Raw genomic sequence first — 20,319 nt, 5'->3', positions numbered from 1 at the left:
GACATTTAGAAAATGGATGCTCCAGCAGCTGCTCCTAGAGGAAGATTTAAAATTTTGCCTTTAAATATTTTCAACCTCTAGAACTATTTTATTTATTAGATCATTCAGACTTAAATATAAAAAAAATTGTTCATGGAAAAAAGGAACGGTCAAGACGATCCAGTGTATTTCAGGACCAGGATGTTCAGAGTAATCCTGCGCCACAACATCAGATATGGGATATCCAAATTGTGCCCTAAGGACTTGCTTGAATAGGGCCAGCACCACCTGCATGCCCCAGAAAGCACATGGCACATCATGGTTCACATCCATGGCATGTGACCTTTCTTCTCCTACAAATCAGAGCCCCCAGCTTATAGAGCCTGTTGGGAACAATCCTCAACCATAATGTCTTCCAGTCATTCCCAAAGCTATGACCAAAAACCATAACAGGGAGCATGCTAAATAGTTCCTCTGTTCAGATTAAATATAGACCTAACTGGAAAGACCAAGCCAGGTCATACACAACCTATGAGGCTGAAAGAAAAAAGGCTTTAAACCTTCTGCAAACAATCAGTTGTGAAGAGACTTCCCCATCCCTAAACTCAAAGAGGCTTTCTTTCATTCAGGGACTAGTAATAAACTGATGAAGACATGGTTCCTTGAGGTAATTGCACGCTTTATTTGTCTGGCAGTTTTAAAACCTACCTACCTGACATTAGCTTTAATCCTGTCACCTTAGAGCCAAATGCAAGGAACTTTCTGTCCTTTCCTTCACTCAAGACTCTATGATGATTCTAGTACTGTACCTCTCTTGGCCTTCTCTCAGCTGCAAGACCATTAAGGGAGGAATGGTCTTTATTGGCCCCAGTGCTCACTGGGTTTTTTTACTTATTCTGTTTTTAAAAGAAGTTTCACAGAACTCTTGCTAGCAATGCAGATGGCATAGAGCAGTTTATAGCTACAATGATGGGGTTTTTTAGCCAAGCTGCTTATTTAATTTCCACATTGCCATTGCATCTCCTTTCATATTCTTTTTTTTTAACCAGTGAAGTTTTGAGGCCTAAATGGCCTGTTGAATTCTGTTGTTTTAGTGAAAAGCAAAGGTATCCCTGTTCTTTTTTTTTTTTTTTTTTGTTACAAATTCTGTATATGTGGATTTTTTAAAGAATCAACAAGGACCAGTCTCATATTATTGAAGACTGTATTAAAAACAGATATCAAATTATTTGCCTCTTTACTAACACTGGAAAAAGGGAGAAAATAACCCCACCCTGCTGTCTATAAAATATGTCTATACAGAGGCAGAATGACAGGTGTCTTTTCAGTGTAATTTTCAAGTTAATGCTCACAAGCTACCCTTTCAACTATCTAGCCATCTTGGTATGGAGCTATTCTAAGCTCATAGTCCTTACTGAGGTCTTGTTGACAAGAATTATTTAGTTCAGACTTATCAATATGCTAACAAATGTGGGTTTGGGATCATAGCTGGCTTATATCAGGTGAGGTCAGAGCATGGGCAGAGTCCTGAATCTGTCAGCATACAGCCTTATACCCTTAACTTCTTACATTTGATTGCAACTTCTGATAATGCAACTGTAGACTCTTCTGTACACAACTTTTAATAGATCAGATAGAGGCCATATATTATACATTGATTTATTTGTAGGTATTAATCGAGTTATCCAGCGTCTCTCAGCTTGACAACACTCCTCGGTGGTACCCTCTGAAAGAGCAGAGTGAAAACATTGATCATGGGAAATCTCATTCTGGACAGAGTAGCCAGCAATCTCCAAAACCATCTGTCATCAAAAGCAGAAGTCATGGAATCTTCCCGGACCCCTCCAAGGGTAGGAATGACTTGGTGCACCTGATACAAAATGTTTTCCCAGATGATGGGAAAACTTTGCTGCGTATGTTCTAATAGAAAAATAAAGTTACTGCTATTAAGTTTGTATACATTTTTATTTAAAATGTGATTAATTCATTGGAGCCAAGGCTTAATTTGGCTTGATCAGTGCCACTCAGCTTGCTGAGTAAACGTGTCCTTAAAACAGCAGCTTACAAGCTCTACGTGCTTTGCACATCTACTATAGATTCTGTGACCTTTTCATTTTTCTGGTAGCCCTGGCCAAATTCAATACATATCTAGCTTTAAATTTTTGATGCTTCTTAAATATTCTATGGCATTTTGTCTTCTGGAAATCTAATATTAATATTTTATAGAATAAAAATTATGCTATAATGATGCATATGCATTTCCAGTCTATGATAATGGGCTGTAGCATATCTCAATTGTATTGGAAATCAGCAGAGCTGATATAGTAGAATTACACTAATGTTTACAAAAGCAGAATTAATCTCGGCTCCAATAAATTTATCTCTCTTTTTTATACTAAGTAGTTGGTGGCCAGTTGCTCACTTAAAATACAGTGTATGTCATACCAAAGCAAAAGCCATCCCAAGTAGCTTCCAGATGAAAGCCTCAGAGTGATAAGATTCTGCTCCATCTCCTCTCTGTTACTCTGTGTAATGTTTTGCTAGGGATTGGTGCCTAAGATCTATATTTAAATTAGAGGGTAGTATAGAAGCTGCTGTAAGTTAGGTTATTGTTTTGACTGTGGCATTCATCAGAATAAAACTGCTTGCATTAGCTAAGTGTTTGGTATGCTATGTCAGTGTAAGCGATGCCAGTTAGTCTTTACATACTAAAGAAGTAGAAAGTGGAAAACATTAATTCTTTAGGCTACCCCATCATTCCACCAGTTTAAATCACCACAGTAGGCACAATTCACAGGTGACAGAAACCCAATAGTAAATTATTTTATTCCCTGGGCCAGGGAACAGTGGGGAAGTAGAAAAAGGTTCTCCATAAGAGTTTCCTAATCAAGATATATCCTGAGACTCTGATTGGCATTGCACAGCTTGATCTTTAATTCCTTGTTCTGGAATGCAGCTGGAAAGTGCAGTCAAGAGAAAGAAAATGAAATTATCTGTTTGTGACTAATAAATGCAGCAGCTGCGTTTCTTCATTTTCTTGGTAGACATGCAGGTGCCCACCATTGAGAAGTCCCACAGCAGTCCAGGGAGCTCCAAATCTTCCTCTGAAGGACATCTACGCTCTCATGGCCCATCTCGCAGCCAAAGCAAAACCAGCGTCACTCAAACTCACCTTGAAGACGCTGGGGCAGCCATCGCCGCTGCTGAAGCAGCTGTCCAACAGCTTCGTCTTCAACCAAGTAAAAGACGCAAATAAATTCCTCAGCATGGCAGCTTAATATTCATCTGTTGCCTTTTTCCCTGCTGTCCTTCCCTTTTCAGCTATTTATTTTCTGTTCTTGGCACACTGTGCTCACTCTGTTCAATGTCTTTCTTTGTGTGCCTGTGTGTGAATACATATAATTACAATATACTCTTGTATTTAGAAGTCTTTTATTTATTTATTTATTTTAATTTATATAGACTGCAGTGAAACTGGCTGTTTCTCCATCAGTCCCTGCACTCAGGGTCCGTGATGTTCCATGGTTGTGCGTGACTCCCAGAGAATTCCATTGTGTGGTAGTGTTTTGATGTCACTGAATAACTACCAATGAAATAATCAAAACCTGCAAAGATGCAGTTGCCAGCTCTTCAAGTTGCACACAACAAGTACTGAGAGCACATTAACAACAAGATATAAGTAGTAATCGGGAAGGATAGTACTATATACAAAAAAGAAGACTTAAAGTTAAAGAAAAAAGTTTTTTAACTACATGGCTGAGATTTCTATTTTTGAAAAATGACTGTAAATATCTAATTTATTTTTTTTAAAGGATCTATAAGCAACCTTCTTAATATATCAGATATATAATTCAAGTGATGAGCAGAACAGCAATAGACAAAAGCATTAAACACGTTAAATGCGAAATCATTAAAAATACAAAGTCATTAACAACACGAGATTTCAAGAATGTTACCAAGTTAGCAAAGTCAAAAGGAGTTGAGAGCTAAGTCAGGTGTCATAGTCAGTTCGATTTTTCTAGTAATTTTTGTGCCATGGATTGATTACAGTCAAGATAGATTTCATCTGACAACTTTAAATAGATTCATAAATTAAAACTTTTCCATTCAAAAGGATTGCTCTCTAGAGTATACTTCAGACCAGTATCTTAATTCTAGCTGAGGGTTCAGTTGATGGCAAATTAAAACTCTCTGACTGTGGAATCATTGTGTTTGTCTTCAGGATTTGTTGATATGCCATAAACTTACCATGGTATAATGCAAAAACTGGGGGAAAATTACTTCCCTTGTCTTCACCATCATTAATAAAGAAACAGCCAGTTTTAATAATCTTTAATGCTGTGCATGTGGTGTCTCTTTGGTGTTTGAAAACACTACTTAAATACAGAAAAAAAAACCCACTTCTGTTTGCATGAATAACATTTAAGCTGGTTCCATCTGAGGATACATATTCTGGGTTTCCATTTCACCCACACTGCCACAGCAGCACATAAAAGCGGTCAGTCTAATCATGCCAGGAAGCAGCACAGACACAGCATAGCAGGAGTCCTCCCTATTCAAAGAACTCAGTCTGACAATCTGCCTCCACCAGCCAATGACAACAAAGACCAAAGCCAACTAGCCCTCAGGAAAGTGATGTCTGATGGACCAGTCAAGCCTGAAGGAGGTGAGCAGAAAGACATGGTTAAGAAACCAATCACAGCCCAAATCCTTCTTGCCATGTCTACTAATTCATTGCGATATTTATTTTATCCCCCCCATTAAGTGCTGTAAATGTTAACATGAATCAAGAAATCTGCTTGATTTTTCCACATCAGCACATAAATCCATAACGAAAAGCTGTGCTAAGATACATTACAAAACAAATGTGTGCACTTCCATTCCACTGGAGGACTTAGACATCTGTTGAAAAATGGTATAGCTTTGTTCATGTTGTTGCCTAATAAAAAGCATGCATCCAAGCTGGTCTGCTTAAGCATGATTGAACATTTCTTGTACTGTGACAAAAACCTAATTGCACATTTTTTGTTTCTGGAATTCTAATTAGGACATTAACAATTTCTTTTTCCTCTCCCAACTTAGTTGTTTTGTCAAAAGTCATTAGGATAGATAATTTTTTTAAACTGCCAGTGGAAAGGGAGTTTTGACCCATGTATAGCTCAATCTCTTGACTTTCCTATCAGCTTCTAAAAAAATTATTTTCTGCCTGTAGGCACCTGTACATCAAACCTAAATACCACATACCATCAGTTTCTCCCCTCATCACAAATACAGAGCCAGAATCTCAATTGGTTCAAATTGGTACGGATCTTTTGACTTCTGGAGCATTTTGTTTATTTCCATGAAATTTGAGAGCTTATCCCAATAAACTTACAGACTGGACTCCCAGATCTTTTCTTGTGCTGTAATCCCTTCCAAAGCTCTCATGAGCCATTGAAGTTTTTTCTCTGTTAACACTGTTACACACTGTGGACAGTACAGTCTGGCTGAGAAGGCTGTAGGAGAGAAAGAGGGAACAATACTTCAAACAATGTGCTCTAAAGGTTCATTAAGAGAACTAGTGTACTGTTAAAACAGCTAATTAACAGGACAAATTTAACAAATTATTTTAAACTTTGTATTTAGAAATAACAAGTTGTTTCTTATGAAAGCCTTAAGAACTCTTCCATAAATAGATCTGTCTACACACGTTTGCGTCCACCCACACATGTTGTCTTACTCTACAGCTCAACTCCAGACACTTAATTCAAGCAAAGGCCAGAGGATATCATGGCACTAGTTCAGGCACCACAGCTGAAAGGCCCATCCTATTCCTGGGAGCTATACCACAGAAATCTAAATAACTCTGGTGATCTTCTGAGGTGTCATGTCTGTTGGAACAGAACTACATAGCACTTCTAGTCCTATGATGCCTTTTGGTGTAGACAAGCAATAGTAAAACCTCTTGCTTGTGATACAAGGTTGAATCAAGGTTCACATACACTTTTATCATAAATAGCTAGGCTGTTGCTCAAATATTCTTGCCACTGAACTGCTATGCTAGGTCCTTTACTTCTAAAATTGGGGGGGGGGGGGGGGGGGGGAAGTATCGATATGCACTTGACTCAGCAATATTAAAAGCATCATGGAGAATTAAGGGAAGAAGAGCCCACATTAATGTCATTAACATATAAGTGAGGTTAGAGTTACTATGAAGAGACATGGTACTTTTGTCTTTTTATTTCTGACAATAATATGCAATGCATGGTCACCTACACAATGTTTACAAGCCTGGTTTCAGATCTGTGAGAAGTTTTGGCTTCTCAGTGTGCCAAGACTAGTTTGTCCTAATTTATTCATATGAAGTGGGCCAATAATTACCATTTTGAGGTTAAAGGTTTTCATGCATTTCAGCAGGAACAAGAAGCAAGATTAGTTAATTGCAGTTCTGTGGAGTCTGTAAGTAAAACAAGAAGAGACTATGACATTGAATAGAAAAAGCACTAAAGATGCTCAAAACAGCTTTCAGTTTATGGAGTTCTTTGCAGGAGGAAGAGGTGATGAAGGAAGGAGAGGTTTCCCCTGCAGTTCAAAAGTTCTAAGAGTATTGTGAATATTACAGCATCATCAGTTTGGAAGTCCTACAGAGATGGTGCATGGTTGTGGTACCCATACCCATTACAGCCTACTGTATTGAAACCTGGAAAAGAACCCATTATGAACTGGTTTTGTGGACTGGAACAGTCATCTTGGCAAGTTAATAGCTTTTTGTCACTAAGTCACAAAGTCCTTTATTAAGGAAGCCGTTACATATCATCAGCATTATTATTATTTTTTAACACAGCTATTTCTATGTGATATTATCAGAGAACAGCATCTATTAGAACAACTCTTTGTGTTTTTTTCAGTCCAAGCACACAGGAGTGTTGGGAAAGATTCTATGCTGTGACTGATCATCAGTCCTTCTCTAGCTAAGAGAACCCTCAGAAAGTTTCCTCCTTTAATCTAGTCTCTCGATACCTTTTTTTTTCCTTGAATTCAATTGTCACTTGAAAAAACCAAAACAATATAAGAACACTTAGTCATTCTTAGAATGCTGCAGAGAATTATTTCTCTACTTCTGACTCCTAGGACCATTTCTATTTGATGTGTTTTGTCAGTTATTAATTATATGTCTGATGAGAAGTAAAAAGGAAATCATAAACAAAACCAGCACCCACGGTATATATATTTTGTGAATGCAAAGGGCTTGCATCATTTTAAGTTTATTGCATGGAACTATTTCTGTATTCATATTAAACAGCAAAAAGTGTATTTTAATCACTCTCTTTTAAAATTAAGGTGACACTATAACAGAAAACATTGGTCTTTGTTCAGCAACTTTGTAAAATCCAATATTCAACTACGGCATTTAATTAAAAATAAACCCTGAAGTATAATTTTCTTATTGCCTGTGAGAGATAAAAGCGTGATCTGCAAAGAAACCGATTGCATAATACACATTTCCACCGCACCCCTTGGAGAGGAACAATAATGTTTCAGAGCCAAACCTTTGAAGGCAGAATTTGCAAGGGATCCAAGCCAGAGGGAGAGAGCAGTGCCTAGGTTTGAGTTAATTTGATTTCGTTTTTGTGAAAAATATGAATCATTGCCAATTACACATTCACATAAAATTAAGCACATTCCTTTAAACATAAATCTGTGCATTAGAGTTTACATGAGTCAGTTTTAGAGAGTGTAAACCAGTCCACCTTCTTTTAAGTCAGTACTTTGTCCCACAGAATAATCTTTCCGTTATATTGAATTTTCTCGGTAGGTCATCTGTGCCTTAAATATAAGAAATTATTTTAGAGTTCTTCAGATATTTGAACAGTTAGAGATATTCTAATGATAATTACCAGTTCTCTGGATATATGCATATAAAACAGTAGGTGTACCTGCAATATAGTTATTTACCAATTTTATGTAAAAGGCCTTTTCAAAGCCAGTTTATAGTTTTAAAAGAATTAATTACATGCTTTAGTTTAAATAACTTCCAATAAAGTGAATAAGACAGACAGGGAACAGCAAAATTTCCCTTCAATGTCCCTGTGAAGTAGGAAGGTGCACCAGCTCTGCCTCACTAGAATAGAAGGCATAGTTTCCAGTGAAATAACAAGCTCAGAGCACAAACAAAAAAAGATGGTGTTCACCATGTAGTCAGCATTTATCTACATAACTGGCCATTTTTTAAAGTACACAGTTTCATAGGGAGCTGTGGTCTCTACATGGGTGTAGCTTCATGGGTAAAATTCAATGGGCTGGACCTTATTTGCAGAGGAAGAGGTGCCAGTTTTGTCCCCAAAGGTACAATGATTGTCCAATGAAAAAAACAATTCCTTTATTACATCAGAATGTTGAATGGTCAACAATAAAAATATTATTTTCTGACCAAAGAAGAAAATAGAAAATTATTTTGATTCTTCCTGGGCTGTTTGGAGAACAGTAAAGAAGTATTTCAGGAGCTCAGTAGGTGGTTTCAAGCCTGAACATCATTGTAGTCCTATGCATTTTTCTATCCCTTCAAACAGACGCTCATAAGAGAGGAGCTACAAGTCAATATGCTGCTTCTTGAACATCATATGATGACAGATGCCACATGCAGCTCCTCTTTTATTTAGCACACATTTAAAAAACAACCAAACAAGCAAACAAGCTGCCAGGACAAAAATAGTGCTATGCTCTTGACCTGCATTAGTTAGGAAATGTTAAAGACCTGGAGAAAATGCCATGTATTTCAGTTAAAGGTTCAAACATACCTGTTAAATTATCATTTAAGGTAATACAAACAATATATTTCTACAGAAATTTCTCAAATATTTATTTTGGTCAGTAATAGAAAGGGGTTTTTTTCAACCCTAAACATAGAGGAATTTAAAATCACAACATTCTCTGAAAACCTCCAAATCTAATGCATGTACCCATAATCTATTTATTTCTCTCATCTCATAGAGAACATTTCATCTTTTATATTATAAATTTTCTATTGTGACAAAAGCTTTTCTGTGATATCCTAAGACGAAACTACTTTCCAAAGGTATGTGTGTCAAGCGATTTTGCTGGTCAGAGGGAGGTCTACTGTCAGAGCTGATACTGTTGGGGAGAATATCTAGAGTAGACAGGAGGTGCATCAGCATTTTCACAATTGTTCACAACTAAGTCTGTCAATTTACACTTCTCAATGTCCTTGGGTTTAAATCACTTCAGTTCAAAAGGGCATGCCTGCTTTTAACTCCCTTGTTCCAACAACTTTGACGAAAGTTCACGTAAGTGTCAGCATAACAGGTTAAAACTACACAGAAATGCAATGTGATGTATGGACCAAGATATCACTAGCACTGTGAAATCCATGATACGGGGCTGAGCCAGCACTGTGTGATTTCTAACCACTTAGCTGCATGAAATTAAAATCGACAGGAATTTTCCTTATCACTAAGTTCTATTTACTGATGTTAGTGACAATGCGGAGTGAAAGGAAATTGATTCCTAGGTTCTCTAAACCTTTTGAATTGGATATGACTGGATTTAAATACCTGCTTATCTGGGGTCCCTTTAGGTCTATACGCATTTTCACACTTTTAGTAGGCAATGCCATGTTTTAATTTCCTACAACAATTTAGGATGTTTCTTTCATACTTTAAATAATTTACTGTCTAAAGCTGTTTTATGCCTAGCTTCACTAGTGTCTTAATTTCCAACTTAAATGGGCCTTCATATTGCTACAAATAACCCATTTCTAAGAATCATTATCAAAACAAGAGCAGTTTGTCCCCAGTCTCTGCAAAGAGCAGTAATCTGAGGCTGTCTTGAGTCTTGTTTCAGGCTAATAGCTGGTCCATTTTGCTTTGGCTATTCCTGCTATTTACTCTTCCACCATTTTAAGCTGACATGTAATTTCAGGAAATTGCTCAGATTCTTGATTTGATAACTCTTATTTAAAAAGTCTGTTAGATGGTAGCCTAACCCTATGGAGGACACGGAAGAAAATTACTTCGTCAGAATCGCTTTGCTGGGTAAAGAAACGCCATCACGGCAGTTTAAGATGAGTGCTGTTCTACCATTACTCACTTCAAATGGTAAATTGCTCTGTAAAGAGCTGTGTTGAAATGTCACAAAATATCACTGCTCAGCAGGTGGTCAGAGCGGTGCCTAATATATAAATGTGGCTGAAATGGGCACAACCATGGTCTGAAGTACTGCTCAGTAGAAGAAAGAGTGAGGAAAAATGATCAGAACTGACCTGAGGTACATGTCTTTGATCAGTAGTTATTTAGGTATCTCCTTTCTGTTGCCGGTTCACAAAAGATGCAACTGGAGTCCCAAAAACAGGGTTTTACACAGCAGAATCTTACAGAGCAGACCCGAGTAGCACTTGCTTGGAGTGCTAGCGAACCCCTCATAAAGCAAGGTAAACCGGCATTTGGGGGCAGTTTGATGTTGGAGCACTTGAGGCACAAGTGGTCGAGAGTGAAGAGTAGACAAGCTTCTGTCAGAAGACACTGCATGTGACATGCCCAGTCTGTTGGTCAGCAGAGAACTCTCCAAAGCAAATCATTGATTTTACCTGCTCCCATCTCTTTGAGAAGACTCAGTATGATGCTACCAGCCCTTTTTGTCACTGAGGGTTTCTCACAAGATTGCCAGTTACAAAGAACAATTTTTTTCCAAGCAGCTAGAGGCAAATTCTCAAAACTTAATCCTGAATGCATACACAAAAGCATTTTTTGCTCCTCCTGTTTGGTGTACAAATAGAACTGTCTTTCCCAATGTATTCTGAGAGTTTTATTTCTACTAGAATTCTAGACAGATACCTGAAAAGGGGAACATCTACAACTTAATCCCCAAGAGTAAATTCTGCTTGGGTCTGATATTCTTTTACCCACAGGAACCACAGAACAGCACAGTCCCATTTTTCAAATTTAAATCTTTTTTAAAAAAAAATAAAAAAGTCCATTCACTGTAGAGAATAGCTGGAGTGGCTGACAGTGCTGGACTGGTTCCATTTTGCTGCTGACTGATTTGAGTTCATTATTATAAGTCTTATAAGCTGGGTAACGACCTTCAGCTAAGCTTAGCCTCTTTCATCTGCTGAGACCTTAAGTCTTTTCTCTAAAAATGGAAATATTTCAGCATCATATGTAATTGACAGCAGGACTTTGCCTGTAAGAAGTATTTTTAAAATTTTCTAAGCTTTCTAAGAGTTTTTAAAAGGTTTGGGTTTGTGGTGTGTTTGTTTTGGTTTTTTTTTTTTTTTTCTAAGAACCAGGAAATAATTTGAAAAAAAACAAAGGGCGAGGAAGCAATGAAACAGCTCTTCCATACTCTGGATACTTAATATTCAAATGGTGGCAACTGCTTTTGCCCAAGTTCCTATTCAGATAAATGTTGTAGATTTAAGTAAAACAAGACTGTACCTTGTAGTATCAGGCACCTCTGTGATATCAGAGGAGAATATCCAATCTCTGGACCACAGTGAATCCATATGGAACAATTCAACTCCCTACAGACCAAGGCACCTCCTGACAGAACTTTGAAGTCAAAACCTGAAAACTTAAGCATTTTCTAGCCTAGGCATCTGTAAGCAGAAGCTCTGTAACCTAGAAGTGAACCTGCCCTAATCTCACTGTATTTACTTGTCCTTTATGTGGGTGGGAATCCCACTGGCCAAGCCAGGTGGCAATTGTTCTGACACTTACAGGGCTTCACAGACCTTACATAGGCTAGTAAGACCAGAGTACCACAGTGAGCTCAGACTGCCTTGTTAAAGTTCCTACAACATTTGCATTTGTTCAAAGAGAAAGGGAAAGACTTGAAGCACTTGAAATGAAGGTACAAATTAGTCCCTCGCACATGAAAACAGGAAGCAAGTTCTAACTTTCAACTTAAGAGTACAAACCTAACCATGGTTATTCTAACTCTTAGGCAAAATATTGCCTGGCAGCAAGCATCACCACATATTCAAAATCTGAAAGTTTCCGATATAACCAACAGCAGAAGCTTAGAGGTCTAGGTATATTTGTAAAAATACAGATATCTAGAAAATGTGGGTTTCTCATGAGTTACAGAGTTCTTTGTATCCAGATTCTTAATTTGTCACAAAACCAGCTGTAAATAGGTTTGTGGATTTCATCTGTTGTTGCAAACTTGACATTTCAGTTCATTACTTTCTTAAAGCAGACAGGGAAAGAAAAGAAAAAAAAAAGAATAGCATTAAACTTCAGCATTTTCAAAATCCAGTCATGAGTCTAAATTTGGCTCCATTATAACCATTTACCAAGATATCTTATGGGAAAAACCATCAATATAGGAAAAGATGTAAATTAGTGAAAACAGTAGAGAAACTAAAAATACAGCATACTAAATGTATCATCAGGATACAGCTGTTTTGAAAGAAACATCTGTTTTAATTGTAAATCAATGTAGCAAAACTCCTAAACCATTTATAAAGGCTTAATTCAAGCTTTTCTGGCTTGAAATAATTTCTAGGTTCTTACTGGTTTTAGAAATCCACCAGTAAAGATATAAAAATAATTACATCAGGCACTAGCTTTTACAGCAATATTAAAGCCCAGACACGAACAATGCTTTCAGCCCCATATGTCATGGTGGGCACATATGCTACGCTAAGCAAATTCATGCTGAAGGGAAAGGTGAAAGATGCTCTTTTATGCTGGTGCAATGCTGTCTTGGCTTCCATGGGTTTTGCAGATGCGTGGCTTTTCCAGCTTTCCCCACCTATGAAGTATTTGTCATACGATAGCAAAAAAGCCACCCAACCCAACCTAAAGAAACCCTCAGATTCTGGAACAACAAAAGTCAGAAGTTGTACCATTCACACAAACCCTGTGAGAACTGAGGTTATGGTTTAGTTTGGGCAGGCGTGAGCTAGCCCCAGCTCAGGCGGTTGCATACCTTGCAGCTGGCAATAATGCATTATAAAGGAGAGCTTGACCTCTCTTCTCTGAAATCTCGCTCTTGCCCAATGTTTCCCAACAGCAGTTTACTGTCATGTCACCATAGTCATAAGAAATCACTCATGATGCCACAGGCTGTACATGATACAGAAGCCACCGTTCACCGCTGCCTGAGCAGGGCACACTGCTGTGCTCGGGCTGTCTCTGCTGGAGAAAATGCGTGGCTTTCTCTCCAGATGAGCTAGTGAGGGTATCTGTTAATAACACCATGAGTTTATTAATTTGTATTAACGTCCAAGAAGATAGCCTATGATCAATGTGTAAAATCATGAAATAGAGCTAAAGAATATATTTGTCTAAAAATAATTTAGACTGACAGATTCCTTCTTGGGCTATAGGTAATAGTGAAACAAGGAGGCTAAGAGAAGAGTTTTTTAAAATATTATGTGACAGCTCAGCTTAGCAGTGAAGAATCACTTTGTAGACAGAGTTCTGTCTTAACTCACAGTTTGGCCCAAGCATTGATGATATGTGAACTGCTTCGTTCCTTTTTTCTAGTTTCAGTGATTAATCTATTTTTTTTTATTACATCTGAGGAGTCACACCCAGCTTCCTGGTCCCACATCAGGCAGTATGCAGCAGTCTTCACCAAAAATATTTATAATTCAATCAAACATAAATAATATTGGTTGGCAGTTTAAGGCAATACACTGTTGCGGCTCTGGCTCTTATTTGAAGTAATTTCCATTTAGGTATTTGACTGATTTCTTGTTTAAAGAATAATCTTTTTTAACTGCTTGCATTAGAGTTTCACGGTTCACCAAAATAACGTAAAACTTAATCAAGTCTTCACAGAAAAATAATTTGGCCAAAAAGATTTGTTTTTGTCTTCAGCATATAAGCTCAGTCAGTTGGAATAGATGAGCCATGACAACAGTAGATGTATTTAAGTAACATTTAACAAAAAATAATCTAAAAATCTGTATTAATATTCCCAGACAATTGTATTATTCAATATGAGAAGAGCTACTCTGTTGTTCCTGTATTAATTATTACATGTAATGTCACTATGTCCTTTTTTGTTTATATTTCTCAACTTGCTAAAGCCTGAATATGGAAAGATTTGTTCACGTAGTACAAAAACATCCAAAACACAAAATAAGCAGGCACCTGAAGTAAAAATAACACACGCTGGTGTACATTTTCTACACCAAATGTTCTTAAACAAGATTAGGACAATTCACATCACCATATGGGCATTAAAATTCTAGGTGTATAGTAAAAGGTCTAGATGGGTAGGAGCAGTTGAGAAATATAATGCAGTAGCTGCGTTACGTCTGAAGAGAGGTAGAGATCTTCATACAGTCTCTGTGACTATAGACGGTGTACTTTTATTTCCTTTCAGCTTCCTCTCCTTCTCAAAATCATCAAATGCAAAGAATTTTTGTGAGGAATATGAGGAAGGCCCACTGGGACTTTCCTTTTTACAAGATCACCATATGAAATGTTACAGATTAATAACTGGTTTTCTGTAGCTTTAATCAGAAAAACCATGTTAATCAATCTAACCCACTCTTATTCCTTCAGGCTTTCGATTTGAACTATTAACAAGATTTGAGGAAAAAATACGGTGGTATACTATTTGGTTTAGAACCTTATTCCATGTGAAAATAAACATCTACAAAAGATGATAACTCAATACTGGGATATAAAGTAAAAAAATGAAGGTGTTTGCAGCATGTGATTTTGATAAATTACACTTTTTCTTAACGTGGATGGTACTGATGTCTTACAAGTTTTTTGGTAACCCACTGTTCCCGCCCTGTACAGCAAGGTCTACTAACCACCGACCTGCAGAAAGTTCTGTCTCCACTGGCTCGTCAGCCAGTAGTTTTGGCAGTGGATACAGCATGGATAGCGAAGGCAGCAGCAGTGCCACAGGAGAGAATAACCTATTTCCCATCCCAAGAATGTAAGGCTTTTCCTTTAATATCCTCTATCATCCATGAACTATGTATAGCTCTTTCACTTGCCAGTCATCTTCTCATGTTGTTTCCTCTGCAGCCTTGGGTTACACAGTAGAATAGGATCTAACAGGAGAATTTCTCAGAGCCCATACTTTTATTCTACTTTGTTGAGCTTTGAATTGTAAATAACCAACCAAACCTCTGCCTCAACCTCATGAATTTATTGCTGTCACCCAGGAGAGGTGCAAGTCTCAGCATTTCATGAAAGTGTGTATAGGTGAACTTGGGTTATCTTTTAAATGTACATTGTGTAATTTTATTTATATAACTATATGTAATATAAATGTATAAAATTACAATGTAATTTTAAAATTACAACTTTTGTAGGCCTAAGAATACTTAAAGTTTTCAGATTGATCTCCTTCTGGAAAGAGGTGTTACTAGTGCCATTGAAATTCAGGTTCTGGACATAGCCCAACTTTTCCCAAGTTTTTAAGACTTTGGGTAGAATTGCTCAGTTCTTGGCTGGAAAAAGCTCTTTGGGACTGAGTCCCTGTAGGAATTATCAAGCTACCAGCAGTGCAATGATCCTATAAAATGATTTAATATTCAAACATTTTACCCAGTTAACTTCTCCACTGAGAAAAGTTTTGCCAGAATTTTTCCGCTCAACTTTGACAGCATGGACCTTCAGTTAGGAATTTCATTTAGACACCTTTATAGGAGTATAGCAATTTCTGGCCTGAACATTTTCTAGATTGACTGTTGTCAAAATATTAGTTGGTGGTCATTGCTCATTCAGTGTCTGCAATAGTTGTTCCATGGTTTTCTCTGTGACACAAGTTCTTGCTTTTCCCTTGAAGTCCTGAATTATTAGTCACAAGAGCTTGATACAATCTGCTTTAAAAAGCTTGAATGAAGAAAAAATTAATTCTCTAGAACCGTGAAATTTCTAAGCATTCATAATTGTCTAAAAAAACCCCCAATGTTATTTGTATACAGCTTATTAGCAGCTAAAGGGAAATAGACACAAATCTAATATTTCAATCTTATCTTCAGGAGGACAACACAAGCCAAATTGTGGGGTGCCAATATTTTAATCTCCACTGAACTTTCCACTCATGTTGTAGGTTTAAATGAGTTGTACTTCCCAGTGGCAAAAAGACAGTCTTTAATTGCACATGAATAAAATTACTTTACCATCATTCCTAAAGAGAAAAGCAATGATGAATAAAATCTTCATGCACAGAAACACAAGATGGAGCTCTCAATAAAAGTTTTTAGTTCACATACACTAAATTTGAGTCCAAACAGTATAATTTATTGTGTATTGTCTAGCAATGTGACAGTATCTACAGTTACTTGGTATTTGGCTGACAGATTCACTAGTCTGCTAAGCCTGAAATCAGCCCCACTTCTGCTGAAAAGGGGGAAGAAGCCTCCACGACTTCAGCTTTTCCCTTACAGTAATTTGTTCCCATGAATTTTACTAAATTAAATCAAATGTATGCAGCCCTCTCATTTTCCATTAAGGGCTAGACTATCTTTTTTTATTATGGCATTTTTAAAATAAATTGTTTATCTTCTGATAGTAGAGAGAGACCTTACAAGTTACACAGGACATTTATATAGACAGGCAGTGTTTTCTTTTTCATGTTAGTTTCAAGGGTTTCACACAGCAATGTAAGGAACATGAATCACAGCAGTACTGGTTACCGTAAGAGACCTTTGGGATCATTCATGGGGAGAATGTTTTGAAATAGATAATTGTTTCCGTTTTGAATTCTAGATAAAAATTCTTATATATACGAGTACATGTATGATTGAAATTCTAAGCAATATTTGCAGTGGCTTGATAATGACCTCAGGGACTCTGACCCTGTACATTAATGCAACATGTCCATAAGACCACAGCTCACAATTTGGATGTGAAGCGTTATGTAGGCTAAATAATTTTAAGTGTCTTGGCATATAAAAACCCTTTTGGCTATAAGATCCCATTTAGATTAAGTTTCTGATCTATCAATAGAAAAAGTGTTGAGTAGGCTGAGTTTTAAACTTTTTACTCTAGTCCAAATGCTTTTAACCATGGGAACATCTAGTTGTGAAGCAAAATAAAAAATTAAATTGTGACACCATGGGAATTGCTTGATGAGGTAACTAATTAGAATACTTGCCAATATTAAATAGTTATAACTATCAAGGGAAATTAATCATTATATACAGCTGAATAAATCTTGTAAAGTCTTCCTATTTGGGAGATTTTTTAAAAAAGATTCTTTTTATCCACTTTAGTATCTGTGGAAGTTACTCATGTTACCATCACTGATAAGACCAAATTCTGTATGCCTTCATATTGTGTAACCATCTATACCAGCACATTGTCACAAAATTATATTAATTTTGAATGCAAAGGTAAAAAACAACGGAACAATACATAAGGAATCTAAGGCTGGGGACAAATAATTCTCACATCATATTTGTAAAACATTTTATGAAGCATTACCTCATAGAATGTAGAGGAATGAAGCAGAATGAAGATGGGTTAATTAGCATCGATAATATACAACTCCAGTTTTCACAGCACTCTCCAAACTAGCCAGCTGCAACAAGGCCTTTTTACCATCTCATACCAGCATACTCTTCATGCCAGTCCCTCTGCTGCCTTCTCCTTATCCCTCCTCACCCAGGGCAGGCTCACTCCCTCTGCTTCTCTCTTCCTCGGCTGCTCCCTCTTCGTTGGCTGCCCAACCACTTAACCAGCCACAGCTGCACCTTACCTACATTGACCAACCCCCCCTGAAGCCAGCCCACAGCTGTATATTATCAACATTAATTAACCCAGCTTCATTCCTTTACAATAGCAGAAGAAAATAATAACTTTCAGTTAAAACTGAATTTAAAATCACTTTAGAAAATGACATTTTGTACTGAGTTTTTAGTTTATTGTGAACTTGGACAGTTTCTGTTGCTGCTGTGAAACATGAAGCTGGCTCACTGGTAGCAAAGAACAGTGCTGACCATTTAACCCAGAGGAACCACATGCATTTCAAGACAATGCCTTCTATTCTTTATCACAGCATTCCAGAGTCTTCAGGGAGTCTTAAGACAAATAGAAGCACAAACAACTAAGAGGAGCAGACACGTTTTTGAGAGTGATTGTAATCATACCTTAGAGCTTGCAAGAAGTACATTTAAAGATAGATTATATTTTACCTAACTTTCATTGCCTAAAAATATACATCTAGATTGTAATCCAGGTTCTTTCTACATCCAGTGGAGAAAGATAGGGACCTCCAGAGCATGATTTATTCCACTCACCTTATTTTAAGATTAATGTAAGTCACAGAACTGAATTGTTTCTTATGCTACAGCTACACTGTAATGTAAATCATTAAAAGAAGATAATGACCACAAATATGCCTTACCTTTGCAGTAACGGTATTGTAGACCAAATATCAATTTTGTGACTCCTTATTATATATTTCGCTGTTCACAATAACAGGATAAAGTAAGGAGGAGTTATGCGGACTGGTTGTGGAACCGCAGGCTGATGGGTGGCAGGTAGCAGACAGCACCTGATGTCTCCATCCTCTAAGAATGTACAGGCTTAGCAAGCTGCAATTATAGTTGTCTCCAAAAGAGAGAAAAGTCAAAAAGAGAGAAAATATCTATAATAATATATAATAATATTCTTAAGTGATCTCTCCAAATTTAAAAAAAAAAAAACAACACCTATCATCCACTTCATTTTCTTGAAATTTAATTTGTATGTATATATATACACACACAGTTGGGGTTTTTTTAGAAATACCTGTGATTGTCTTTTCATACAGAACCAAGCCTCATTGGCTTGATGTAGCGTTTTCTCAGATCTCATCTCTTTACAGTCTTATTGACAACTACCACCATATATTTTAACAGAGGGAAGATGAGCCAGAATGGACAAGAACCAGTAAAGCAGTCTGGAGTAGGATTAACCGATGCAGAAGGTAAAAAGAAATACAAACAACACTACAGTGGTATCCCATGTTTATAAAACCAATATGTTTATCTCTTTTACATGTTATGATATGAAAGATTAGCTTATGCTTTCTTTGTATTGTAGATTAAGATCCTAACCTTCGTTTACTCTAAGGCCCTTTACACATAGCACTAATGTAATAAGTCTTCAGTTTAATTGAGAACAGTGTCTTACCTGTCTACCTAAATTAGTTAAATAGTAAGATTGCAATGAATAATATCTGTCTTTCAATGTTCATTGCTTTTCATAGTATTGGAATAAAAAATATGAAGTATGGAGCTGACTCAATACTTATTAAAATAGACAAAAATATCCAATGGCTGTCAGGCTCTATTTTTATAACATTTTAGAATATTTACTTCATAAAGCAATTATTAATTTTGGTGTCTACATAAAACATCAATTTTAAATAAAAAAATATTAGCTGAATATCAGGCTTGACTGCTGCACTAAGAGTATAGTGAAACTCTTATCTGATTGGGAAATCCTGAGTGAATTTGTCCATTATGAATGCGGTGCTGCCAAAGGAGACATTGTAATATTGGAGCTGGAAAGAGCCCGACAGAATGGCTTTCAGAGTTCTATAAGCAATGTCATTATCTCTTTCATGTGTAATAATGGACGACTGCATGAAAATTAAGAGTTTTGTATTGAAGGATATGTTAGGAAAATTCCATTTCCCTTTGCATATAAGGTATATTCTTTCAAGTGTATGTTTCTGTTGACCTCAAATATAAAACTACATTATCATGACCTTAATTTTATCATTAAAATAATACTTTTATCATTGAAATGCATTTCAATGCAGCTTTGAGGTATTAATTAATTCAGAAATTGAAATTCATATATACAATTGAAGTTAAATTCATGTTAAGTCATAAAAATCAACATTTTTCAGGTTTCTGCAATCTGTATACATGGGGAAATAATTGCTGTTGCTATATTTGAGGTAAAAGCAGTCTAATGTTCCACAGATTTGAAGAAATCAAATTAGAATTTGAAGGTAGAACTATGAAACTGTCATTTTCAAAGCAAGAAACTTTAACTGTGTATATGCATTCTACTAAATTTACTTTCAGTACATAGTAATCATCATACAAAAATCCAAATTCAGCTGCTTATCAAATTTTAATTTGTTCAATGGTATTTTTAAGTATTTGAAAAACCTTTTTTTAAAAAAAGAGAAATGGTGGGATGAAAATGGGAAATCAGGAATTTTCCATTTTTACTTTGTCATGATGTCTTTTATACAGAATGATAATTGTAAACAAATAGCTTTTCATCATATTGTTCATCATAAAATACCCCTTAGGTAAGGTCTCGGATCATAAATTTCAGAACCTATAAATACAAAATGTTTTCATTTAATGCTTGTATCATTCAAACAAGCAAGCAAGCAAACAGACCCAAACAAAAA

The 20,319-nt window shown here is 36.5% G+C and overlaps 1 protein-coding gene across 6 annotated transcripts in view; it reads left to right on the top strand.

Annotated features, from left to right (window-relative positions):
- PCLO (piccolo presynaptic cytomatrix protein) overlaps positions 1-20,319 on the top strand; it is a 385,852-nt gene that overhangs the window by 314,026 nt on the left and 51,507 nt on the right. For 3 of the 6 annotated variants that reach the window (XM_080392024.1, XM_080392028.1, XM_080392023.1), the window contains 5 exons: positions 1,649-1,829; positions 3,024-3,218; positions 4,463-4,645; positions 14,742-14,883; positions 18,803-18,870. In XM_080392024.1, coding sequence (XP_080248150.1) covers positions 1,649-1,829; positions 3,024-3,218; positions 4,463-4,645; positions 14,742-14,883; positions 18,803-18,870 — 769 coding nt within the window. The remainder of the gene's footprint in view (positions 1-1,648; positions 1,830-3,023; positions 3,219-4,462; positions 4,646-14,741; positions 14,884-18,802; positions 18,871-20,319) is intronic. The other 3 variants (XM_080392026.1, XM_080392025.1, XM_080392027.1) reach the window with 3 other exon arrangements.

This window comes from Falco punctatus, assembly GCF_963210335.1.
Source record: "Falco punctatus genome assembly, chromosome: 6".
Classification (NCBI taxonomy): Eukaryota; Metazoa; Chordata; class Aves; order Falconiformes; family Falconidae; genus Falco; species Falco punctatus.
Note: the sequence above shows the minus strand (reverse complement) of the source record. Positions and strands in the feature narration are given on the sequence as shown.